At 43.9% G+C, this 26,806-nt stretch overlaps 1 protein-coding gene across 1 annotated transcript; it reads right to left on the reverse strand.

Moving 5' to 3' along the window:
* Positions 1-217: 217 nt before the first annotated feature.
* On the reverse strand, positions 218-16,022 carry riok1 (RIO kinase 1 (yeast)). The gene is made up of 17 exons (XM_085439221.1): positions 15,850-16,022; positions 15,109-15,274; positions 7,041-7,146; positions 6,634-6,703; positions 6,507-6,549; positions 6,244-6,336; positions 6,055-6,167; positions 4,294-4,374; positions 3,998-4,084; positions 2,627-2,764; positions 2,451-2,554; positions 2,246-2,352; positions 2,092-2,157; positions 1,898-2,014; positions 1,767-1,820; positions 1,467-1,577; positions 218-460 (listed from the first exon to the last, which is right to left on the reverse strand). Exons 1-17 carry the CDS (start codon positions 15,900-15,902, stop codon positions 350-352), a joined length of 1,620 nt encoding a protein of 539 aa, XP_085295347.1. The 5' UTR covers positions 15,903-16,022; the 3' UTR covers positions 218-349.
* Between the last annotated feature and the right edge of the window lie 10,784 nt (positions 16,023-26,806).

A 26,806-nucleotide genomic window follows, 5' to 3' on the forward strand; every position in this document is an offset into this window, starting at 1 on the left:
CCCAACACTGTTCCCGCACATGACTCATCTTCCTTCGCCATGGCAAATCCAGCTCTCACCACTTATGACTAATCGATGCAGAAGGGGAGGAGTCAGAGGAAGAGGGTGGGGAGGACTTTATTTATAGACCAAACCCAGCGAGGGGGTGGGGCTTCAACCAATGAATAATCAGAGAGCAGTTTGGTCACATGACTCTTGCAAAGACAACACCATCATGGGAAAAAAAATCTTTATTCTGTTAATTTGTACAAATAAAGTTTCTGTTGTTCATAAAGTTAACTAGCAGCAGCTCTCAGCTCTGCTCGCTGGTGATTGGCTGTTAGGTGGAGGTTGAGGCAGGAGGCACTCATCATCTGCCCTTCTTCGTCTTGGCCACCTTCTCCTTCCTCTTCTTCACGTGCTTGGGTACTTTGGTTCGACGTTTCTCTCGCTGAGCCTCCTTCACCATCTTCTTCCTCTCCTGAAAGGAAACATGGCGAGACGTGACGTCAGGAACGACGCGCACAACACTTTGACCTCTGACCTGCTGCAGCAGCCATCTTCTTATTAATAACATGACAGTTCCCAGTGCTCAGAAAGACGGTTTGAACCACGTTTTCTGAGCAGTAACCTGCTCCTGCTGCTTCCTGTATGTAGCTCTGTATGTGCGTTTGTTATTTACTCCTCCAGCTACGCCTGTAATCGGCCTTGTTTGTACATGTGCCACAAAGCGTTGGCTGCTCCACACGCAGGAGGCAAACACTGAAGAGGAGAAGAAGACTCACACTTCTCAGAAACACCCTTTGATTGTATTTACGTGCCATTTAAGCTCCGCCTCTTTGCTCTTCACCGTGTGTAGACAGACTCATTAAATGATGACATCACTGCTGCTGCCGTGTCATCAGTGTGTTTGTGGGCTTGTCACACGCCACTCATAGACACGCTTCTACTGCAGGTCTATTTTTAGTCATGTTTCCATGACGATCACAGAGCGCTACGAGTTCAAACGAAGCCCTGAAGCAAAAACTGATCATCATCTGCCATTGATCAGTGCTGGACCCATAAACACGCTCAGCCTCTCTCTGACAAACGGAGGCGCCGCAGACCTTCAGGCTGTCAGCAGTTTAACCTTGCTGGCAGTGGGCGGAGCAACCCCTCCTAGCCTGCTGGTACGTTCAGCTCCGGTATCGTTTGTAAAATCCCAGGTGACATCAGAAAACTGGCCTCTGACCTTGAATTCACAGTCACTTCAAACTCGTTAGACATTTTTGGTGGACATCGTCTCAATCTCGAGTTGTCGCTTTCACAATCTTGGGTGTGCAAACCTCCGCCCACCCAGCAGGGTGTCGACACACCCCACAGTCAGCTGCACCTGACGGCGAAACACTCGCCCCAGCTGTCTTAGCTAATTCTAACCTTCCTTCTGTCGAACAGAAGAGCCAGCTGCACAAACAGATAAACCCCGAACACCGCTGCTGCTGCTTCACCTTTCTGTCCATCTGAGCATCCTCACTTTGCTGCTCCTCCTCCTCTTCTTCCTCCTCTTCTTCCTCCTCTTCCTGTGAGGAGGAGCAGTCGTCCTCCAGGAGAGCGGGAACCTGAGGAGACACCAGACAGGTGAGATCACCTGAGCTGTTGAGGCCCTTTCAGGATCTGATCAGCTCTCCTCGCTGTGGAGCTGTTTAACTGCCTAGAGGGGTTTTAAGATGGCGGCCACAGAGCAAGACCTTCCTCCTAAAATACTCCACGCCCACGCTACGCTAAGGGCCGCCTGACGTGTGACGTACCGTCTGAACTCCAGAGAGGTCCTTCTTCAGCCCTGTCAGCGTCTGATACAGGATCTGAGAGACACAAAATACCTTCATCATCATCGGCATCATCATCACCATCATCAGCATCATCGAGTTCGTGGTCTTACATTGTCATTCTGTCCACTGATGGCCGACTCTTCCTCCTGCGTCCTCACCAGGTCGACGTCACGCTCGTAATGACTCACCTCAGTCAGAGTACGGGGGATGTAGGCCTTTTTAAACACCTGAGGGGTCAGAGGTCAGAAGTGAGACTGGCTCAGAAAGGGCAAACTCATCAGTGTAAGCAGCTGTGAGGCATCACCTCCTCGTCCACACCATCCTGACTCGATCGCTCCTCCGACGTCCTCTCAGCTGCAATCACCATCGCCTGAACAATCAGAGAGAAGTGCGATAAGTGTCAATCAAACAAGTTCTGCACGTTCTTGCAAAAACATGACCCGTGCAGCTGTTAGCACCTTGTCCAGGTACTGGTCAATGTTCTGGCTGGTGATGGACGGGTCAGTGATGAAGTCAAAGAGCTCCCTGACTGTCATCACAGCCACGCCGTGCTTCACAAAGAACTCTGGGAAAGAAGACAGCGCAGTCAGAGGCCAGAGCACGACATCTTCAGAAGAACCTGCTCTTCACTTTCACCTGTTATTCTGAAAGAACCCCTCTCACCATTGATGTTGCTGCAGTCCTTCCGCAGGAACTCCAGGGCGTGAGGATGATCGTGCTCCACCGACTGCGACACATCGATGATGTAAGCGTCTCCGTTGTGATACCTGCAGACAGCCGAAATACATCAAACACACCGAAGGGTCCACAGGAAGTTTACTTTGAAAGAGTCAACTCACAGCATGTTGAACTCGCTGAGGTCGGCGTGGACGAGTCGAGCCTCCTGAAACATCTTCCTCATGTTCTGTATGACCTGCAGGTAGAGCTCCCGAGCCTTCGACTCCGAAAGTGAGGCGTTCTTCAGCAGAGGGGCTGGACTGTCCCATGAATGAAAGAGACAGCGATGAATAAAGGAGAACACAACTCCAGGAAGAGATAAAACTTCTGAGGTGGCCAGCGTATGACCCTGATTTTTTACCTGCTTCCCACGATAGTAGATTTGAACCATGGGTGTGGCATGGAATCACTGCTGGGTGTTTGGTTATTGTAGAATCTAAAATTATGGCTTTTGATACCCTATGCAAGACTTACGACCTCGAGAAACAAGACTTTTTTCGATACTTGCAACTTCGTGACTATATTGGCAAAAGACTGAAGAGCTGTGTCCGTGGAGACTTCTCGATTGTTAATATTTTCATTGATGCTTATGACTCTGGGAGTAACAGAGCCTTGATAAGTAAACTGTATAAATGTCTGACTAAGCTCAAAGGGAACTCAACGATTTACATAAAGCAGAAATGGGAAAAAGAAATGGACATTGTGATTACAGAAGATGGGTGGGCACAGATCTGGGAGACACAGTTTACCACGACTAACTCCAACATGTGGCGGGACTTCTGCTGGAAGAACATTATACGCTATTTCATAACGCCTAAACAGAAGTCTAAATTCAGTGCTACACCTGCGTTTTGCTGGAGGAATTGTGGGGAAGTCGTGGCTGATTACGGTCATGTATTCTGGTCCTGCCCACTCATACGACCCTTCTGGACGGAAGTTATAAAGATAATTACAGAGGTGTTGGGATTCCACGTGTCTTGTACATTTACCTCATTGTATCTGGGATGTTTTACAGACGATTTAGTTGCAGATGATGTTTATCTTCTGAAAGTTCTCTTGGCTTCTGCGAAGAAGGCCACAACAAAACGCTGGCTCTGTAGAGATCCTCCCACTGTAACACTTTTTACCTCTATAGTGGAAGACGTCAAATTGATGGAATGTATGACTTTCACTCTGCGACTGCAGGGAGATTTGGGAAGGAGACGGTGGAGAAAATGGCTGGACTTTACAGCTTGTGGCAGCACCCTTTAATGCATAGAATAAGTAATGCAGACTTGCTGACGTATGTATGTGTGGATGTGCAGATGTATGTACGGGCGTATGTTATCTTCCCATGACCTCATACTGTTTCTGTTTTTTCTTTTTCTATTTTATCTTGTTGCATAAAAATGTTCCTAAATAAATAAAAAGTGTCAAAAAAACCTGTAAAATCACCTTAAAGTCAGCGTAAGACTCTGCTGATGTGATCGATTATTAATCGGACCGATACTTACACGTTGTCTTTTCCAATGAACCCCATCAGCAGAACGTGGCTTCTGAGGAGGAGAGGTTCTGGGCTCGGGATTCCCGCCGTCTGCAGCCTGAAACACACACACGAGTTCTACTGGGTTCTAGCAATCCGAACAAGTTCTGACAACGGGACAGGTTCCATGTTTTTAACAGGTTATGCAATCAGAGCGGGTCCATGTTATCAGTAAGAGCATCTCTAACGCTTGACACAGGCTTTACTGGGTTCTACCAGTCAGAACCAGTTCTGTTTGGTTCTGGGTGTGGTTACAAAGGTTCTGACCTGATGAGGTTCCTCATCTCCTTCTCTGCCCATGTTCTCACCATCTTCCGGGGGTTTCCTTTACAGTACCCATGACGGAACCTGCAGAATAGAATAGAATAGAATAGAATAGAATAGAATAGAATAGCCTTTATTGTCATTGTACAGAGTATAATGAAATTGGAGTGCCACTCCCTTGGTGCAAGATAAATAATAAATATAAATGTAAAATATAAAAAGTACAAAAGAACAATCGTAAGTACTCAAACAATAGTAAGTACGATATATACAGAATAGCAGCATAATATAATGACAGTGACGGTATGGAATAGGTTCACTTGTTTTTGTGCTTATTTACTACGGTGATAGCTCTGGGAAAGAAGCTATCCCTGAATCTGTTTGTCCTGGTTTTATGTGACCTGTACCGTCGGCCTGACGGTAATAGTTCAAACAGTTGGTTGCTGGGGTGAGAGTGGTCCTTGATGATATTGCCAGCTCTGCTGAGGTACCGAGAGTTTGCAGTGACCTCCAGGCTGGGCAGAGAGCAGCCAGTGATCTTCTGGGCTGTGTTGATGACCCTCTGCAGTACTTTCCTGTCTGCAGCTGAGCACCCTGCATACCATGTTGTTATGCCGTACGTTAGGGTGCTCTCTATGGTGGCTCTGTAAAATGTCACCAGCAGCCTCTCCTCCAGGTTGTTCCTCCTGAGCACTCTCAGAAAGTGGAGACGCTGCTGGGCCTTTTTAACCACCGCTGTAGTATTTGCAGTCCAGGAGAGGTCATCAGATATCTGCACGCCCAGAAACCTCATGGAGTGTACCCTCTCCACACAGCTCCCGTGAATGTAAAGTGGGGCCGGGTCTGCTCTGCCCTTCCTGAAGTCCAAGATAAGTTCTTTAGTTTTCGTGGTGTTCAGTTGGAGGTTGTTATCTGAACACCACTCAGTCAGTCTGTTGACCTCATCTCTGTAGTCCGACTCCTCCCCCCTTGAGATGAGTCCAACCACTGTGGTGTCATCCGCGAACTTTATGATGGTGTTTGAGAGATGGGTAGGGGAGCAGTCGGATGTGTAGAGCGTAAACAGGAGGGGACTCAAAACACATCCTTGTGGAGACCCGGTGCTGAGTGTGATGGTGCTGGACCGGTGGGGGCCGAGTCTGACAGACTGTGGTCTATTTGTCAGGAAGTCCTTGATCCAGAGGCAGATGGGGGTGGAGAGTCCCAGGTGAGACAGTTTCTGGACCAGGATCTCCGGGATGATATGATTGAATGCTGAGCTGAAGTCCAGAAAGAGCATTCTCACATAGCTTCCTCGGTGCTCCAGGTGACTCAGCGCAGTGTGGAGCGCTATGGTGATAGCGTCCTCGGTGGATCGATTTGTCCTGTAGGCAAATTGGTGGGGGTCCAGAGTGGGAGGCAGACCGGCCCTGATGTGCTGACAGACCAGTCTCTCAAAGCACTTCATCACTACAGGCGTAAGTGCAACAGGCCTGTAGTCATTTGGGCTGGCCACAGCTGTCTTCTTGGCGATGGGGATGATGGTGGAGGTTTTGAGGCAGGGCGGGACGGTGTTTGATGACAAGGAAAGGTTGAAGATTTTAGTGAAGACTCCGGTCAGTTCGTCAGCACATGCTCTGAGAACCTTTCCATGTATTCCATCAGGACCTGCCAGTTTGTCCAACAGGACAAACTGTTCCTGAAGGAGTCTCCTGCTGTACCTGGAGGCAACAGGAAGTGCTCGTGGTGTACCTGAGCGCTCTTCTTCTGTGGTGCCGGACTCACCTGAACTCCCCGCTGACGTACTTATCGCGGTCTTTGAACAGCAGGATGGACGTCTTGTAGATCTTGATGGCTCTGCTGTCCCCGGCTGCTGTGCTGGCGTGATAAACGTTTGCCTGAGAGGGACGAGTATTGATCAGCGCACGTGTAACTGTTCAGCGCATTGATCGAGCGATTAGTGAATGGTCTGACCTCCTTCCCGGTGCTGATGCAGCCGTTGATCTCGGAGATAATTCCTCGACTCAGCATCTTAAAGAGAATCATTCGAGTTCGAGGGTCTAACACCTGAAGAAGAAGAAAGCATCAGCTGCTTATTGATCTTCACCTTATTGATTATCTTTCACCTCCTGGCATTTCTTTCCTAAAGAACTCAGTAAAAGTGGTAGCATCGCATCACAACAACAGTCGCCTCGAGGTGCTCTAGATTGTAGGCCAGAGCCGCTACAGGAACTCACCTGTTCCACTGTGGCTCGATCTGATTTGTCCCTCACTCTGTACCTGTGGAGAGAAGCCAATCAGGATGTGAGTCACAGCAGGAACACCACGGCTGATGGCAGCATCATCAGCTGCTCTCACACTCACGTGTCGGCTTCTCTCTGTTTCTGCATCGTCGTCACTTTATTGATCACTGAGTCTGCGTAGTTCAGTTTGTCTGCCGGAAAACAAAGACGATCAGTCGATTCAATCGATTCCTGATCATAACTACAAAGCCTACACCGACGTTGGACCAGAGACGCAGACTCGATGATGCTTCACTGGCTCCAGACCTCCACAGCGGCTTATAGCAGGCCGTTGGGTGCAGGTGATCAATCAATACAATCAATACTGACAATCAGCTGTGAGCAGACAGGTCGCTCTGAAAGGCGGATGAAATGCCACATCGATGTCGTTTAAGAGCTTCACGAAACTAAAAAGCTGTGTGTGAGTATGTTCCTGTCTAGCTATCTTTGTGAGGACCAAAATCTGCATTTTGTGTGTGTGTTTCTTACCCAGGTTGATCTTGTGTTCATATTTCCTCAGAGCTTTGTCAGATGGCGTTGATGACGGCAGCTTCTTATTGGACGGATTCTGTCTGTTGGACTGCAGTCGGAGACTCTGTGCACAAAAATAACTCAGGTTATAACGTCTCACACACACACACAGAGAGAGACTGAGGAGGAGCTTCTTCCCGCAGGCGATACGGTCTCTCAATCACACCACCACACAGTCCTGACCCACACATATGGTTCTTACACACACACTGGACTTTCTGGACTTTGTTTCACTTCATTACTTAAATCACGCTGCTGTTATTGTGTATATGTTTATTTATATTTCTTCATACATTCTTATATAGTTCTATATTGTGTATTTTGTTGTACAGTTATTTTATTTAACTTTAATTTATATATTTTATCTTATTCTCCCAGTTAAATTTACCCTTCATTCTAATTTGTGTTGTACAGTTATTTCATTTTTAACCTTAATTTATATTTTATTCCTTCCTAGTTAAATTTACCCTTTTTAATTTTTCATATTTATTTCCTTTCTTATTCATAGCCTTTTCCTTTTTTGTTTTCTTTAGGTCACGAGCAGTTGTCCAAGCATTTCACTACATATCGTACTGTGTATGACTGTGTACGTGACAAATAAAAAAATTTGAATTTGAGATACAAGAACAAGATGGCGCCGAGTATGGCAGCCTCGTTGCGAGCTCCCCCAAGCAACGGCTTTCTTCTGTGTTTAATTTTACTTTTCCTTTATTTTTTCACGAGTAGCACATGTCTCCTTGTGTACGACCGACAAACCTTACTGGACATAAAAGACGGTCTTTCTTATAACTTTCCGGAGTTCAAGTTTTGCAACACGGACGCTCCGTTTGCAGACCCCCCATTCATCTCACCTGAGACGCCTTTGTTCTCTGGCCCTGGAGGCCGCAAACGCCGACGCAGAGGGAGAAGATCTGGCGTTCTGGTTCGACTGAGACGGCGCACTTACAGACCACCGTTACCCAGTTTATTACTGGCTAATGTGCAGTCTCTGGAGAACAAGCTGTGCGAGCTTCGGGCACGGATCTCATTCCAGCGAGAGATGCAGGACTGCTGCGTGATCTGCCTCACAGAAACCTGGCTATCGGACAAGGTACCGGACTCCGCAATACAACTACCGGGGTTCTCCGTGCACCGCGCGGACAGGTCACAGGATCTTACTGGGAAAAGCAGAGGCGGTGGTGTGTGTTTCATGATCAACAACAGCTGGTGTGATTATGCGAACGTGCACCCGGTCAAATCCTTCTGCTCACCGGACCTGGAGTACCTGATGATTAAGTGCCGGCCATTCTGGCTACCGAGGGAATTTACAGCAGTGATTATTACGGCTGTTTACATTCCCCCACAAGCCGACACTGACCGTGCACTCAGGGAACTGTACAGCGCGATCAGCAGCGAGGAAACCGCACACCCAGAGGCGGCGTTTATCACAGCCGGAGACTTTAATAAGGGAAACCTGAAGAAAGTCTCACCAAAACTCCATCAACACATCCTTTTCAACACACGTGGAGACCGGCTACTCGACCACTGCTACACCTCTTTCCGGGATGCGTACAAAGCCCTCCCCCGCGCCCCATTCGGCCAATCAGATCACTGCTCCATCCTGCTCCTGCCCGCCTACAGGCAGAAGCTGAAACAGGAAGCTCCAACCCGGAGGGCGGTGCACTGTTGGACGGACCAATCGGAGTCTGCGCTGCGGGACTGTTTTGATCACGCGGACTGGGAAATGTTTCACGTGGCTGCTAGAGACATTGATGAATACACAGACTCAGTCTGTGGATTTATCAGGAAATGCGTGGAAGATGTCGTCCCATCCAGAACAGTCAAATCCTTCCCAAATCAAAAACCCTGGATTAACGGAGATGTTCGCGCGGCACGGAGCACCGCCTTTGCCTCCGCGAACACATCGGACTACAAACACGCACATTACCAACTCCGGAAGACGATCAAAGCAGCCAAACGTGAGTACAGGGACAGGGTGGAGCAACAGTTTGACAACCCTCGGAGTATGTGGCAGGGACTAAACACGATCACAGACTTTAGAGGGAAACCCAGCACACCGCAGACCACGGCCTCTCTGTGTGAGGATCTAAACGTATTCTACGCTAGATTCGACACAGCGAACACCATGAGACCGGACAGTGTGCGCACCGCGAATGACGTCAGTGCGCACACTGTGTCTGAGGAGGATGTGCGGAGGTGCTTCAGGAAGGTGAACGCACGCAAAGCTACTGGTCCGGACGGGATTCCCGGCCGCGTCCTCAGGTCATGCGCGGCTCAGCTGGCTGGAGTGTTCACACACATCTTCAACCTTTCCCTCTCTCTGTCTGTAGTCCCAGCCTGCTTCAAAATGGCCACCGTCGTCCCTGTACCCAAATCCTCCACCATCTCCTCATTGAACGACTGGCGACCTGTAGCCCTGACCCCCATCGTAAGCAAATGCTTCGAGAAGCTGGTCAGAGACTTCATCTGCTCTGCACTACCCGACTCACTGGACCCTCTACAGTTTGCATACCGCCACAACAGGTCCACTGATGATGCCATAGCCCTGACACTACACACTGCCCTGTCACACCTGGAGAAGAGAGACACGTATGTGAGGATGCTGTTTGTAGATTACAGCTCAGCATTCAATACCATCGTTCCCTCGAAGCTGGACAGGAAACTGCAGGATCTAGGACTGAGCAGCTCCCTCTGCAGCTGGATCCTTAGCTTCCTGTCTGACAGACGCCAGGTGGTCAGACTGGGCAGCATCACCTCATCCCCCAAATTCAAATTCAAATTTTATTTGTCACGTACACAGTCATACACAGTACGATATGTAGTGAAATGCTTGGACAACTGCTCGTGACCTAAAGAAAACAAAAAAGGAAAAGGCTATGAATAAGATAGGAAATAAATATGAAAAATTAAAAAGGGTAAATTTAACTAGGAAGGAATAAAATATAAATTAAGGTTAAAAATGAAATAACTGTACAACACAAATTAGAATGAAGGGTAAATTTAACTGGGAAGAATAAGATAAAATATATAAATTAAAGTTGAAAATAAAATAACTGTACAACAAAATACACAATATAGAACTATATAAGAATGTATGAAGAAATCTAAATATAAATAAATATATGCACAATAACAGCAGCTGTACAAGTATTAACTGGAAATGAAGAATATAGTGACCAGTGTTGTGCAAAACCAAAGTCCAGAAAGTCCAGTGTGTGTGTAAGAACCATATGTGTGGGTCAGTACTGTGTGGTGGTGTGATTGAGAGACCGTATCGCCTGCGGGAAGAAGCTCCTCCTCAGTCTCTCTGTGTTGGTCTTCAGGGAGCGGAATCGCTTTCCTGACCTCAGCAGAGAGAACAGTCTGTTGTTGGGATGGCTGAGGTCCTTCACCATCTTCCTGGCCTTGGTCCAGCACCGCCTGCTGTAGATTGAGTGCAGGTCAGGGAGCTCGGAGCGGATGGTGCGCTCAGCTGACCGCACAACCCTCTGTAGAGCTCGTCTGTCCTGCATGGTGCTGTTCCCGAACCAGGTTAAGATGTTTCCCGTCAGGATGCTCTCTATGGTGCACGAGTAAAAGTTCCTGAGCACCTTGGAGGGCAGTTGGAAGTCTCTCAAGCGTCTGAGGTGGTAGAGACGCTGTCGGGCCTTTTTCACCACGGTGTTGATGTGACAGGACCATGACAGGTCCTGCGTGATGTGAACTCCGAGGTATTTGAAGCTGTCCACTCTCTCCACTGGGCACTCGTTGATGACGGGGGTCTGGTAGTTCCTCTCCTGCTTAGTGCTGAAGTCCACTATCAGCTCCTTTGTCTTACTGACGTTTAGAAGGAGGTTGTTCCTCTGGCACCAGTTCTCCAGATTCCTAATCTCCTTCAGGTAGGCCGTCTCGTTGTTATCAGAGATCAGGCCCACCACGACGGTGTCGTCAGCAAACTTGATGATGGTGGTGGAGCTGGTAGTGGCCACACAGTCATATGTGTACAAAGAGTACAGCAGGGGGCTCAGAACACACCCCTGGGGGGCTCCAGTGCTGAGAGTGGTGGAGGCTGAGACATGTCCGCCCATCCTTACTGCCTGTGGTCTGCCAGTTAGGAAGTTGGAGATCCACTGACACATAGATGAGCTGAGTCCCAGATGCTCCAGCTTGGTGGTGAGTGTGGAGGAAATTATGGCGTTAAATGCAGAGCTGTAGTCTATGAAGAGCATTTTAACATAATTCCCCCTTCTAGTGTCCAAGTGAGTGAGTGATGTGTGGAGGAGATGAACACTGGTGCTCCACAGGGGTGTGTACTGAGCCCTCTCCTGTACTCACTCTACACCTACGACTGCACAGCCACTAACAGCTCCAACATCATTGTGAAGTTTGCGGACGACACTACAGTGGTGGGTCTTATCACCAACGGTGATGAGACGGCTTACAGGGAGGAGGTCAGCGCCCTGACCCACTGGTGTCAAGACAACCATCTCACCCTCAACGTCGCAAAGACAAAGGAGTTGATAGTGGACTTCCGGAGGTGCAGAGAAGTACACACCCCCATCACCATCAACGGCGCTGCTGTGGAGAGAGTGAGCAGCTTCCGGTTCCTTGGCGTACATCTGGCTGAGGATCTTACGTGGTCAGTACACACAAACAAAACAGTGAAGAAGGCGCAGCAGCGCCTCTTCTTTCTCAGGAGACTGAAAAGATTCGGCATGAGCCCCCGCATCCTCAGGACCTTCTATCACTGTGCCATTGAGAGCATCCTCACTGGATGCATCACCACCTGGTATGGCAACAGCACCGCCTACAACCGCAAAGCTCTCCAGCGAGTAGTGCGGTGCTCTGAACGGATAATTGGAGGTGAGCTTCCCTCCCTCCAAGACATCTACAGGAAGCGCTGCCTGAGGAAAGCGGGGAGGATCATCAAGGACTCCAGTCACCCCAGCCATAAACTGTTCAGACTGCTTCCATCAGGAAGGAGGTTCTGCAGCATCCGGTCCCGTACCAGCAGACTGAGAGACAGCTTCTTCCACCAGGCCATCAGACTGCTGAACACGTCATAGACACCTCAGCTTCACTACTGGAACTTCAACATTATGCACTCCATACTGTACAGTAATGCCACTGTTTTGCACATATTCAACTCTGTATATTTTATGTTATATATTCTATTCATTGTTTACTCTATTTAATTTGTAAAATATGTGTACACACACACACACACACACACACACACACACACACACACAGGTAGAAAAATATTTAGTATACACATCCAGAAATGCATATACTATTATATATTGTACATATATTTATTAGTTTCAGATGTAGCCATTCTTGTATTTTGCTTGTTTACATTATTGTATTTTGCACAACTCTGTTGCTTGTGAAGCTCGCACACAAGAATTTCACTCACATGTGCTGTACCAATGTACCTGCACATGTGATGTGACAATAAAAGTGATTTGATTTGATCACACACACACACACACACACACACACACACACACACACACACACACACACACACACACACACACACACACACACACACACACACACTCTCTCTTTGGCATCGAGCTAGCACTACAGAAGAGGAGCAACGCTGTCAGCTCATTTCTATTAGCTGACACTTATCAGCTCAACAAACATGCAGTTTGTCTCACAGTGTGTTGCAGCTAAAGGTCCAGCTGCTGTATTTGACAGGGAGAGAAAAGACAGAAAGCTACTTCACTCAGAGATGGAGACAGATTAGAAAGAAGGACAGGAGAGGAAGAAGGACGCTCATTTAAAGCTCACATGGAAGTCCTCGTGGTTTTAAATCTGTCACATTGTGTTTGTTCATAAATCTGCTACTAATCAAACTGAGGCAGACTGTCATTTAAAGGCTGCATGAGAATCCTCTGCAGGATGAACAGGTGAGTTCGCTGCACTGATGGGTTTACAGTAGAGTGTGTGACTGCTGCACAGCGGCTGTGGGTTCATGCTCACAGTTAGCTTATACCAAGGTATGGAGGGCCAGGAGTACCAAAAATAATTAAATAGCCCATTAAATAATTAAATGTTTAAGTAATGAATTAAAATGGAAAGAACCCCGACTCAACAATATGAATTTTACATTTGCTCAAATCTGGATGAATCCAGGTGTGTACATCCACAGAGAGCAGCAGGTCAGCTGATCACAGCCTGCACACTAAGAAACTACTGGAGCTCTCAGTGGAAATGACTTTCAGTCTTTCCCCCACACTGAGACATGACAGCTGATTTAAAGGTTCCTCCACCTGCTGAATCCACATTAACCTCTGACTGTACACATATTCCTGTTTGGAGACAAAGTCCCCCTCTACAATGTAGGCAACAGGAAATAGAGACTTGTTTTTATTTCTATGCTTTTTATTCTGATTCAAGCTGTATAAACAAAGATAGACTAAAGTTTGTATTCCCATGAGAACCTTCACAGACATATTTGTATTCCCATCTATCTATCATTTTATAATTATGTTAATATAACGCAAGGTTCAGTTAGCTTTGCACAGAAACAGTCCTCCAAGGAACTACTCATCTCCTCAGTTAGCCCCTGTGTTAGTCCTGCTATTAGTCCCTGTTAGCTCCTCTGTTAGTCCCTCTGTTAGCCACTCTGTTAGTCCCTGTTAGCTCCTCTGTTAGCCCCTCTGTTAGTCCTTCTATTAGTCCCTGTTAGCTCCTCTGTTAGTCCTTCTGTTAGCTCCTCTGTTAGTCCCTCTGTTAGCCCCTCTGTTAGTCCTTCTATTAGTCCCTGTTAGCTCCTCTGTTAGTCCTTCTGTTAGCTCCTCTGTTAGTCCCTCTGTTAGCCCCTCTGTTAGTCCCTCTATTAGTCCCTGTTAGCTCCTTTGTTAGTCCCTGTTAGCTCCTTTGTTAGTCCCTGTTAGCTCCTCTGTTAGTCCCTCTGTTAGCCCCTCTGTTAGTCCTTCTATTAGTCCCTGTTAGCTCCTCTGTTAGTCCCTCTGTTAGCCACTCTATTAGTCCCTGTTAGCTCCTCTGTTAGTCCCTCTGTTAGTCCTTCTATTAGTCCCTGTTAGCGCCTCTGTTAGTCCCTCTGTTAGCCACTCTATTAGTCCCTGTTAGCTCCTCTGTTAGTCCCTCTGTTAGCCACTCTATTAGTCCCTGTTAGCTCCTTTGTTAGTCCCTGTTAGCCCCTCTGTTAGTCCCTCTGTTAGCCACTATTAGTCCCTGTTAGCTCCTCTGTTAGTCCCTCTGTTAGTCCTTCTATTAGTCCCTGTTAGCTCCTCTGTTAGTCCCTCTGTTAGCCACTCTATTAGTCCCTGTTAGCTCCTCTGTTAGTCCCTCTGTTAGTCCTTCTATTAGTCCCTGTTAGCGCCTCTGTTAGTCCCTCTGTTAGCCACTCTATTAGTCCCTGTTAGCTCCTCTGTTAGTCCCTCTGTTAGCCACTCTATTAGTCCCTGTTAGCTCCTTTGTTAGTCCCTGTTAGCCCCTCTGTTAGTCCCTCTGTTAGCCACTCTATTAGTCCCTGTTAGCTCCTCTGTTAGTCCCTCTGTTAGCCACTCTATTAGTCCCTGTTAGCTCCTCTGTTAGTCCCTCTGTTAGTCCTTCTATTAGTCCCTGTTAGCGCCTCTGTTAGTCCCTCTGTTAGCCACTCTATTAGTCCCTGTTAGCTCCTCTGTTAGTCCCTCTGTTAGCCACTCTATTAGTCCCTGTTAGCTCCTCTGTTAGTCCCTCTGTTAGTCCTTCTGTTAGTCCCTGTTAGCGCCTCTGTTAGTCCCTCTGTTAGCCACTCTATTAGTCCCTGTTAGCTCCTCTGTTAGTCCCTCTGTTAGCCACTCTATTAGTCCCTGTTAGCTCCTTTGTTAGTCCCTGTTAGCCCCTCTGTTAGTCCTTCTATTAGTCCCTGTTAGCTCCTGTGTTAGCTCCTCTGTTAGTCCCTGTTAGCTCCTCTGTTAGCTCCTCTGTTGCATAATCAGGCGTTCAACACATACATCATCAGCTGATCTCCTTTTACACCTGGAAGGCTGTTGGTTCTTCCACCTCTACTCACTTCCTGTCTTACCTGAAAGCCACCCGCTGCCTGGTTATATCTTTTGGCCAGATCTGCTGCTGAGCTCCAGGCCCACTCATCCTCATCATCATCCTCATCCTCCTCCTCCTCACTGAAATCCTGCTGCTCTGATGAAGGCAGTGCATCACTGATGCGAGTCAGCTCCACTGATTTGACGCTGCAGAACAAAAACAAACAAACAACAAAAACACAGTCAGAGCTGCTGAAATCTCTGCGAAAGTTACTCATACAGCAAACAAGATGTAATGATGAAAGAGGAGGCAGCCCTGGTGCCCCGATGGTCAGGAAGGCAGAGGCCCGAGCTGTGAACTGGTCCCCTCTGTGAAGCTATCAGAGCTCCTCTGTGGGTTAAAGTTGTGGTTCTGTTCTTGTGCCCTGAAGCCTGTCGATTGTATTTATGTAGTAAATATTAATGAATTTTACCTGCAAATATTGGCCTGAAACAAGAAGCCCTGATGGTGAGAGGCTGGTTTCTGTATGGGACTGAAACACCAACAGTACGGCCATGGAGACTTACACTGAGTGTGTGTGTGTAAGGTGCGTCAGTAACCGCGACAGAAAAGCTCACACATGAAAGCATCAGAGCATCAGCTGCTGAAACCCAGGCTACACCTGAGCTTACCTGGATAAGACTGAATCCTGCTATGGAGTGGTGACGCGTTACCATGGTGATTTAGCCAGGTACAGCCTCACTGTTTACAGCGCATTATCAAAACAAACAAACGAACTCACCTGTCCTCCTCCGCGTCATCAAACTGCCCAGGTACACACGCCGACTCCGCCATGACATCAAAGCCTCTTACACGTGCACAGGTGAGCGCTGAACCTTCTGGACCGACTGTGCTGCGCCGCTCCTCGTGTTTACGCCACTTCCGTGTTCGACCACGTGACTACGGAGAGCGGCGCGGCTCAGAGGATGACGTCACATCACATCTACCGATCCCACTCTCAAACACACACACGCGGTAATCTAGCTTTCACCCAACAACAGGTGTTCTGGGAATCCTTTTTTTTTTCTTTCAATTATTAAACTTTATTAAGAAACAGTATACAGAACATGTATACAACCAGAACAAAATTAACATATGCCAGGGGGTGTAATACAAAGAATTACATACATTCAATAATTTGTAATTACTGAATGTTCGGCTTATCGGTCTGGAAGAGGGTCTGGAAAGTGGTGGCAGCATAAATGATTATGTGATGAAGATACTCGCGGATGGCCTAGGTCTACGAGGGGAGGAATATGAGCTGGAAAGATGCCACAGAAGTACGAGACCACGCCTGGGACCTGGTCAGTCACCTCGAATCGTGCTGGTGAGATTTCTCCGTTACACTGCACGACAAAAAGTTATCATGACCGCTAAACAGAAGAAAGGAATACTGTGGGAGAACTGTCGTTTGTCATTTTATGAAGATATGACCGCGGAGCGAGCGGCGCAGAGGAAGCTTTTCTCCCCAGAAATTCGTGCGTGAGAACTTTCAGGAAGTGGTGGAGTAAGGGGTTAATAAGCTAAATTACGTGCATGGGAGCGCATCGTTAATAGTTTCATAAGACGGGGGCGGGCTCCCTGGGGTGTCGACGGGACAGCAGGAGGACAGCAGTTCACTGTCCACGGGACCATCACGGACCAGAGACAGTTTTGCCCACGGGGCTTTTGCGCTGTCATGTTCCTTTTTTGGACGGCGCTATTTCTTTTTTTATGTTCGTTGTTTTTTATTTTTTTGGTAGAGATTCTATAGGTGAGGTACTGTTCTTGTTTAAACTTATGTTCTGGTTCAAGCAGGGTTATCAGCACAGGTTAAATGGTTATGGGTTGGAAGATATAAGGCTTATAGATACCTTAACATGGCATAGTCATGGGGAATGTGGACGTTAATATTGTGTCATGGAATATAAATGGCTGTGGCACACCAGTCAAAAGAAAAAAAGTGCTTAGCTACCTCAAGTCTCATAATGCTGATATTGCATACATCCAGGAGACGCATTTTGCGAATGAAAATGAAGCATTGAAATTAAAAAGGGATTGGGTTGGGAAAGTATTTCATAACTCAAGATCAAGCAAGAGTCGTGGTGTCATGGTACTCATTAATAAAAGACTAAACTTTGTATTATTGAAGGAAAGCCGGGATGAAGACGGGCGAGTGTTGGCTCTGCAGGCTCTCATTAATGGAGTTCAGGTTGTTCTGTGCAATATTTACGCCCCAAATAGGGATGAACCTAATTTTATGGATGAGGTTAACAAGATGCTAGGGAACATGAAGGGCCAGATCTTGTTAGGTGGAGACTTTAATAATGTGATGGATGAATATATTGATAGAAGTGCCATTAATGCAACTTCAAGTACTAGAACTGGGACAGCGATAGATGCTTTAAAAGAAGATCTCAGTGTGGTAGATATTTGGAGGCTTGTTCACCCTATGGAAAGAGAATACACCTTTTACTCTCATTCGCATAAGACATATTCCCGAATAGATTATTTTTTGATTTCTAAATCATGTGTCAATTTAGTAGTAAACTGTGACATTGGTGTGATTGCTTTAACAGATCACGCACCAGTAGAATTGCACATAAATCTAAATGTCGAAAAGAACAGAACGGGTAGGTGGAGACTAAACTCAAGCATATTGCAGGACGAAAAATTTGTATCAACCCTAAAAGAGGATATAAGATATTTTTTAGAGGTGAATGTTGGATCTACGGACAGGCTGGCTATTGTATGGGATGCTTTGAAGGCATTTATTCGTGGAAAGTGCATAGGCTATAGTTCTAAGAAAAATAGAGAAGATAAGGAAAAGATAAAAACTTTGGAGGAAAATATAAGTAAATTGGAAAAACAATTAGCAGGAAAATTTGATGATAATAAATTTAAAGAGATTTGCCAGCTTAAATATGATCTTCATAAAATTTATAACAAAAAAGCAGAGTATGCCCTCTTTCGTCTTAAAACTAATTTCTATGAGAATGGTGAAAAGACAGGCAGGCTATTAGCCAGACAACTTAAGCAAATGGACAATCAGAATGTTATTACGGCAGTTAAAAAGGATGATAAATTAGTTACATCTTCTTCAGAGATTAACACAATTTTAAAAATATTTTATCAAGATTTATACACGTCCGATAACAAAGTAAGTATGGATCTGCTGAGTACATACTTTGATAAAATGAAAATACCAAAAATCTCACAAGAGGGTAGGGACAAATTGGAAACTCCACTAACTGAGGTAGAAGTAAAAGAAGCTATCCGTGCAATGAAAGCTGGGAAGTCACCAGGAATAGATGGATTCCCAGCAGAATTTTACCATAAATTTATAGATTTGCTATGTCCTTTTCTAACTGAAGTATTACATGAAGCCTTTGAATTTGGACGACTCCCTGCAAGTTTTAATCAGGCAGTAATATCACTAATTCCAAAAGGCGACAAGGATTTAACTGATCCAGGTAATTACAGACCAATAAGTTTAATCAATGTGGATTGCAAAATTCTATCCAAAGTTTTAGCAACAAGGTTGGAGGTTGTGATACCACAAATTATTCATCAAGATCAAGTAGGGTTTATCAAGAATAGATCTGCTTCTGATAATATGAGGTCATTACTACACCTGCTGTGGCTGAATAGAAATAACACAAATCCTGTATTGGCTATATCTTTAGATGCACAGAAAGCTTTTGATAGGGTGGAGTGGAACTTTCTGTTCACAGCCCTGGAAAAGTTTGGAATAGGTGACAATTTTTGCAGATGGATTAGAACCATGTATTCTGGTCCAGAAGCAGCTGTATTTACAAATGGGGTACTTTCTCCTTTTTTTAGTATTTCCAGATCAACACGTCAAGGATGCAATTTAAGCCCATTGCTATTTATAATATTTTTAGAGCCATTAGCTATTCAAATCAGAGAAAATGCAGAGATTAAAGGTGTATTTGGGGGAGGCAGAGAACACAAATTATTCCTGTATGCAGATGATGTGCTGATATTAAACCAAGACCCAACTAATTCTATCACAAAACTATTAGAGGTGATTAATACATACTCAATGTTTTCGGGGTACAAAATTAATTGGCATAAATCAGAGGCGATGCCAGTTTCCCAGGCTTGCAGTCATAACTTAATATCGGGCTTTAACTTTAAGTGGGTGGACAAGGGAATGAAATATCTTGGAATTGAATTGGACCCCAATATTGAGGATATTATGGCTAACAGTACGGGAAAATTATTAAACAAGATCAATAAAAACTTGGGTAAATGGAGTAAACTAAATTTGACATTGTGGGGAAAAGTGAACACAGTTAAAATGGTTGTGGCACCGCTCATCAACTATTATACAGGAATGCTGCCTATGTGTATCCCGCGACGGATGTTGCAAAGCTACAATAATATAATAAAAGATTTTCTTTGGAAGGGTGGTAAACCCCGTATTAACATAAATCGACTGTCCCAATCTAAGAAAGAAGGGGGACTAGCCCTGCCCAATATAGAGTATTATAGTATCTCTTTTGAAATGGCTAGATTAGGCAAACATTGGGCAGGGAAAAATAATATAGACTGGATTTTAATAGAACAAGAGCTTGCATCTCCATTCACACCAATTGATATTTTATCACAAAAAGTGAATAATCACAGTAAGACGCAAAACCCTATTTTGAAATTTTCGAAAATGGTGTGGTTGGAGGGGCATAAGAAATATAAACTTGTGCCATATGTACAGAAGTATGCCTCCTTGTGGTATAACCCTAAAATTAAAATTGGTAAGCAGACTGTTTATTGGACACAATGGTGAGAAGAGGTATCAGAACTGTTAGTGACCTATTTGAAGGGGGTGTTTTCATGTCGTATGAGGATATTAAAAAAAAGTTTTGTTTAGAGGGTAACAGTCATTTCTGGAAGTATTTGCAAATAAGAAACTGTTTAAAAGGAGGAGTTACAATAACATGTGAAAGTAACTCGATAGAGAATTTCATGCTACTACCCCCATTTCTGTGCACAGCTGCGAAATGGTATAATATTTGCCCATGGATTAAAAACAATATAAATAAGAGCCTGAAAAAAGTATGCGAAAGGGATCTAGGGCGTACAATGGATGAAGATACATGGGATTCTATATTGTCGAACAATGGATTATACATTAGGGAAGCCAGGGGAAAATTTATTCAATACAAAATTCTTAACAGATACTATTATACTCCTTCAAGGCTGTATAGAATGGGGATTGGTAGAGATGACTTGTGTTGGAAATGCCAAAAAGCCAAAGGTACTCTGATACATGCCCTCTGGGAATGCCCGCTGGTTTTTCCAGTTTGGAACACTGTACTGAATTATTTGCAGGGGTGGACACTTTGTAACCTACCCAGATCACCTAAATTATGTTTACTAGGAGACAAAGGAGAGGTGCCGCAATTAAGTAAACACCAGTTTAGAGTGTTAAGTACCAGGGCCGTGCAGAGAGGTTTAAAGGGGCGGGTGCTCAAAGTTAAAAAGGGGCACATTGAACCAGGCTGAATAACAACAACACACATTCATCAAGAATCTAATATGGGAAGGGCAGGGCTGTGTTGATCTGAGACTGTAGACAGTAAAAAGTCCACAGGAGAGATGGTAGCTGATTAAACAAGTGTCATGAGATAATAACAAAATGCAAAGATTGGTGACAGCGCTTGGAACCATAAGGCAACAACAAACTGTGAGAAATAATTTAGGCTCTGCCTGTGAATCACTCTTTGCTTCTCTTCTTCCTTCCATCCCATCATTTCATATATCACTCTCCACTTGCTGTCTATCTGAGAACAAGGCACAACTTGCTATTGCAATAAACTATAATCTAATTATCCACACCTAACAACTCCTGCACTTAATCTATAATAAAATGATGACAGAAAAATGTTATAGCCCTGCCTTTAGTAGCCTCACACAGCTCTACTGTTTCCTCCTCATGTCCTTACCAGCCATGTCTGCACAATGTTATATCACGAGTAATAATTTAAAATAATCCATATACATAAAACACACACATGCACGCACACACAGTGACATTTTAGACCTTCTTCAGAATACTGTATATACTATGGGCATCATGGTGCTGATCCAGAATCCTTACATTATTATTTATTACTAGAGCTACAATAATAAAGCAATGAGGAGGGGGAAGTAATAAATATGAAATAATGTATTTATGATGATTCCATTTGTTTCACTATCCACTCTGTGCAGGGCAAAGCTTATTACATGTTTAAACTGTAGAGATACAATCATTTTACTGCTGTAAAATCCACATTTTGTCTTATTTAAAATATAAATCTAATATAATCTGCTTCTTAATGTATGTTCTTTAAAATACAGCGTGTGTTTTTTAATATATTATAATTATTATTATGTGGACATGCATATTAGATCGTTTTTAGTGAAATATAATCCCTCCAGAAAGGCAGGAAATGCCCAGAAACTTACTTTAAAACTAAACATGTTTCTAAATACTTTAAAACTAAACATGTTTCTAAATACTTTAAAACTAAACATGTTTCTAAATACTTTAAAACTAAATATGTTCCCTAAAACGGTGACAGAGCTACAGACCCATGACAGCCTTACACAGGTAGCCAGCAGCTGTGACCAGCACTACCTGTGCAGTTAATAAAAGGACAGGTAATGTTTGTCGCGCTGTTGCACACACAGCACGCTCGTTTGTTTCAGTTCGTCAGTTGCAACAAGACAGCTTACCAACGTGTACGTAATAAGCTGATACTCCTGGGTGCTACACACTACAGTGTACGCTGTACACCTACTTACTGGTTGTGTCGCATCAGTCTGTGTCTCTGAGTTAACTTGTGTTTCTCCTACAGCTCCGGACCGCAAAAAATGCGCGTGCTCTTTGTGAGCTCGTTCCCGGCTCGTAACCAGCGCGTTCTGCCGTCGAGGGCGATCATTGGTTAAATGTGATCATGTGACTGATGCAAGCCAGATCCTTTTATTTAGCAAAACTGTGATTAATAGTTAAATATTATTGTTGAGGGGCACAGACAGGACTCCGCACGCACACACACATAAAAAATAAATAAATAAATAAAAAAAATTTAAAAGTTGCCTCAACAAAAGGGCACTTTGGGCACCCATCAGGAAAGGGGCGGGTGCTCAAGCCCCTCTAGCCCCCCCCTCTGCACGTCCCTGCCCTCTAGCCCCCCCCCTCTGCACGTCCCTGTTAAGTACTGCATTGGTAACATGTGCCGTGTCATTTTGGAACACTGGAAGGACTCTCATATTCCAACGCTTAAAATGTGGAAAGACAGAATGATTGGGAATGTTGCATGCGAAAAGATGCTGGGAAAAATACACCATGTGACGGAAGCTGCGCTGGAACAGTGGGACAATTTTTGCACCTACATGTCTACCTGACTTGGACATTTGAGCTTAATACAACATATGTTAAAACCTCACTTGTTTTGTTTTGTTTCGTTGTGTGTTTTTTTTAAAAATTTATTTATTTATTTTAGTTATTTATCTTGTTTGTTTTTGTTTGTTTGCTTCTTGCTTTTGGTTGTTGCATCTCTGTATTTGCTGTCATAAAATGCAAAATCTAATAAATACTTGAATTATAAAAAAATAATAATTTGTAATTACTACAAACAGTAATAGTTTTCACAGCCTTTTTGTTAAGTGATCCACGAATCAATTTTATGTAACATAAAACATCATTATAGTAATGTTTAAAATTAGGCTCTTTGTTACTGTATTTGCATTTGTGAAAATAAAATTTAGCTAAGATAACTAACAAGTTTATTATAAAGTAAACTTCTTCTTTTTTTTGCCTTCAAAAGAAACAAAATACAACATTTTCCCGTTTCACAGTAAAGTCTTTGTAGAGATGTCCAGCAATGAATCTACTGAAGTCTTTCCAAAATGTTCCAGCGCATGAACAGATCCAGAAGAGGTGCTGCACAGTCTCAGGATGGCTTCCACAAAATCCACAGTTCACATTTATGTCCCTTTTGAACTTCGTCATGTAATGATTAGCAGGATAACATTTATGCAATATTTTAAATGAGACTTCCTTCACTTTATTCGTTACCAGATACTTGTTAGGAATTGTCCATACTCTTTTCCAGTTAATGTCACTGACAAAGAAATTCCAATAAGAGACCACATGTGGGATAGTTAGAGATTCTGTCTGGAACAAAGCACGAATATTCTTATTACTTTTACTGTGGTTTGTTAGACAGATTCTTCCTATGTGTGAATCTAAAGGGTTGGGGAGAGAAACAGATGATATGCAAGGTTGAATACCTTTAAAAAGCATTATAATACGCGGAGGTATTGCATCAAATAATATGACATAGTCTTTGGGTGTGGCTGGAAATTTATAGGTGTTTAAAAATTCTGAATAAGACATAAGCTGCTCATTAGGATTAAACAGCTGATTCACTAAAACAATCTGTTTCTCAACCCACCGAGAAAAAAATAATGATTTATTTTTATACACTATGTTCCTGTTATTCCAGATTGGACACGTATGGGGTGTAAAGTTGTGTTTATATATAAGGGACCAAGCTAATAGAACTTGTTTGTGAAACATCGACGGTTTTCTGGAAGCTTATCTATATTACAATCACAACCTAAGACAAAACTTTGACCCCCAAACTTAGAGAAAATGTAGTGAGGAATACAATTCCAGATGGAGACCTGATTTTTAGGGATATGTTTCGCCCAATTAATCTTAAATGTATTGTTTAGAGTAGTAAAATCCAAAACATTGAGACCACCGTGCTCATAGTCATTCATCAATACACTTTTTCTGATGTAATGTGTCCCGTTTTTCCAGAGGAAGTGGTGTTCTGGGAATCCATCCTACCTGACAAATCATCCTACCCGTTGTTTCTGCGCATGCGTACAACACGAAATTGAGAGGCGAACCATCCTACCTTTGTGAATAACAGCTAGAAAAATTCTCTGACGGGTAAAATTAAGTGCCAAACCATGCTACTTTTGTGAATGTTACCTACAAGCATACTTTATCGGGTAAAATGAAGTGGCAAACCATCCTGGCTTCATGAATATGGGCTACAATCATACTCTGAAGGGTAACGTTGAGAGGCACTCCATCATACCTACTTAAATTCGTGCTGGAATTGCTCTGTGACAGTAGAAATGTGCATAAACTACTTACGGTAGGACGTTTTGCCAAAGTAGGATGGTTTGTCATCCTTGAGGCCACTGCTGTTGTGATTTGGCGCTGTATAAATAAAATTGAATTGAAAATTGAATTGAATAGTGAGAACAGCCAGCGGGGAGAAAGATTGTTTTCAGTCGTGGATCTCACAGATCTGGAGGTGTGGCGATTTGTTTTAATAAGTTCCCAGGCGAGATCATAACTTACAAAGCTGATAGAGAGGGCCATTGGTTGACTGTAGTTTTGAAGTGCAAAGGTATATTTCTAATTGTCATGAATCTTTATGGACATAATAACGAGGGTCAAAATAAAAGTCTATTGGAAAATCTAACAGAAGATATTTCAGAGTTTAAAGTTATGTACCCCACAGATTACATCCTAGTAGGAGGAGACTGGAACATGACACCAGATGAATGGATGGACAGATGGCCTCCTCGCTTAGGAAGGAGGCAACAGAATAACATTATTGAGAACGTCTCTAGTGATAATAATTTTACAGACATTTGGAGAAGTTTGAATCCTGGAGTTAAGAGTTATTCATGGTTTAAACCTAATGGAGGAAGCAGGTCAAGAATTGATTATTGGTTAGTGAGCGATTAAATTTTGAGGTGTACTTCACAATCTAAAATCTCCAAAGCACCAACAAGGATGAGACGTAGTAGCAGGGGATATTGGAAATTTAATGCCAGCCTTTTAAATAAGGACGAGTATTGTGATAAAATTAGACATACAATTACAGATATAAAAAATGATGACTCAGTAGTGGGTAATATACAGAAATGGGAATTTGTTAAATTCAAAATCAGAGAATTCACTATAAAATTCTGCAAAGAACTGAACTGGGAAAACGGGAATATGAAAGTAATTTACTTCGTGAAATAACTCAGTGCTGTAGTACAGAAAAACTAAACATGTAAGAGAAGAATAAATTGATGGAGTTACAAACTAAATTAGACGATCTTTATGGTAAATGGCCTGTATTTATATAGCGCTTTACTAGTCCCTAAGGACCCCAAAGCGCTTCACATATCCAGTCATCCACCCATTCACACACTGGTGATGGCAGCTACATTGTAGCCACAGCCACCCTGGGGCGCACTGACAGAGGCGAGGCTGCCAGACACTGGCGCCACCAGTAGGCAACGGGTGAAGTGTCTTGCCCAAGGACACAACGACTGAGACTGTCCAAGCCAGGGCTCGAACCGGCAACCTTCCGATTACAAGACGAACTCCCAACTCTTGAGCCACGATCGCCTTACCTAGAGAAAGCCCAGGGTGCCTTTATAAGATCAGAGCCAAATGGATTGAGGCAGGTGAAAAGAACTCATCATATTTTAGTAAGCTGGAAAAGTGTAGACAGCAGAGAAATCTAATCTCAAGCTTGTTGATAAATGGGACTGAATGTAAAGATTTCAGAAAGATTGAAAAGGAAGTCTTCACTTTTTATTCCAAATTGTACTCCTGAGAATATTCAGCAGCTGATTCTGATAGTTTCTTTGATAAGATTCATGATCTCATCCCATGTATTGACAAGCCGTTCAAAGATCTGTGTGATTCAGAGCTTAAAATTGAGGAACTGGATTTGGTGGTCATGAAAATGGCATTAAACAAGTCCCCAGGGACAGATGGACTCACTACTAATTCTTATCATTTCTTCTGGAAGGACTTAAGAACTTTATTGTTTGATGCATTAAAGGAATCGATAGAGAAGAAAGAACTGATGCCGAGCATGAAACAAGGGTTGATAACCCTGATCCCTAAATCGGGCAAGGATAAAAGAATTTTAGACAATTTAAGACCCATCACTGTACTAAACACTGACTATAAGATCCTGTCTGCAGCTGGAGCCGAGAGGCTAAAGAAAGGCATTTCAAACATTATCAGTGAAACACAATCAGGTTTTTTGAAAGGAAGACTAATTCATAACAATATTAGGCTGGTCTTGGATCTCCTTGAATACAGTGAATTAATCCAAGAGAGAGGATACATCCTGTTCTTGGATTTTTACAAAGCATTTGACTCAGTTGAACATCCGTTCATATTAAAAACTCTGCAGTCTTTTGGTTTTGAAGAGGAATTTATAATGTTATAGAGATGCTATATAATGACATCAACAGCTCTGTTTTGCTAGAACATGGTACATGTTCAAGGTTTGAGGTTAATAGAGGGATACGGCAGGGATGTAGCAGCTCACCACTTCTGTTCATCATGGTTGCTGAGCTGTTGTCTATTTTGATTAAAAACAGTCACATTGAGGGGTTAACTGTGATGGGTGAACAGATAATAATCAGTCAGCTGGCAGATGATACCACCCTGTTTCTAAGAAATGAGGACCAGATTCCTTCAGCCTTACAGGCGATCAACCACTTCTCCAAAGCTTCTGGCCTACAGCTGAATATTAATAAATGTGAGATACTAGCTCTGCATGAGTGTCCCCTGCAAGCAATAGATAATATACAGATAAAAAAAGAGGTGAAGTATCTGGGCATTGTAATCTGCAAGGATAAGACATCAACAGAAAATAAGAATATCT

Source organism: Copadichromis virginalis, linkage group LG18 (genome assembly GCF_057382275.1).
Source record: "Copadichromis virginalis isolate Kocher_CV1m ecotype Utaka linkage group LG18, C_Virginalis_male_GT1.1, whole genome shotgun sequence".
Lineage (NCBI taxonomy): Eukaryota > Metazoa > Chordata > Actinopteri > Cichliformes > Cichlidae > Copadichromis > Copadichromis virginalis.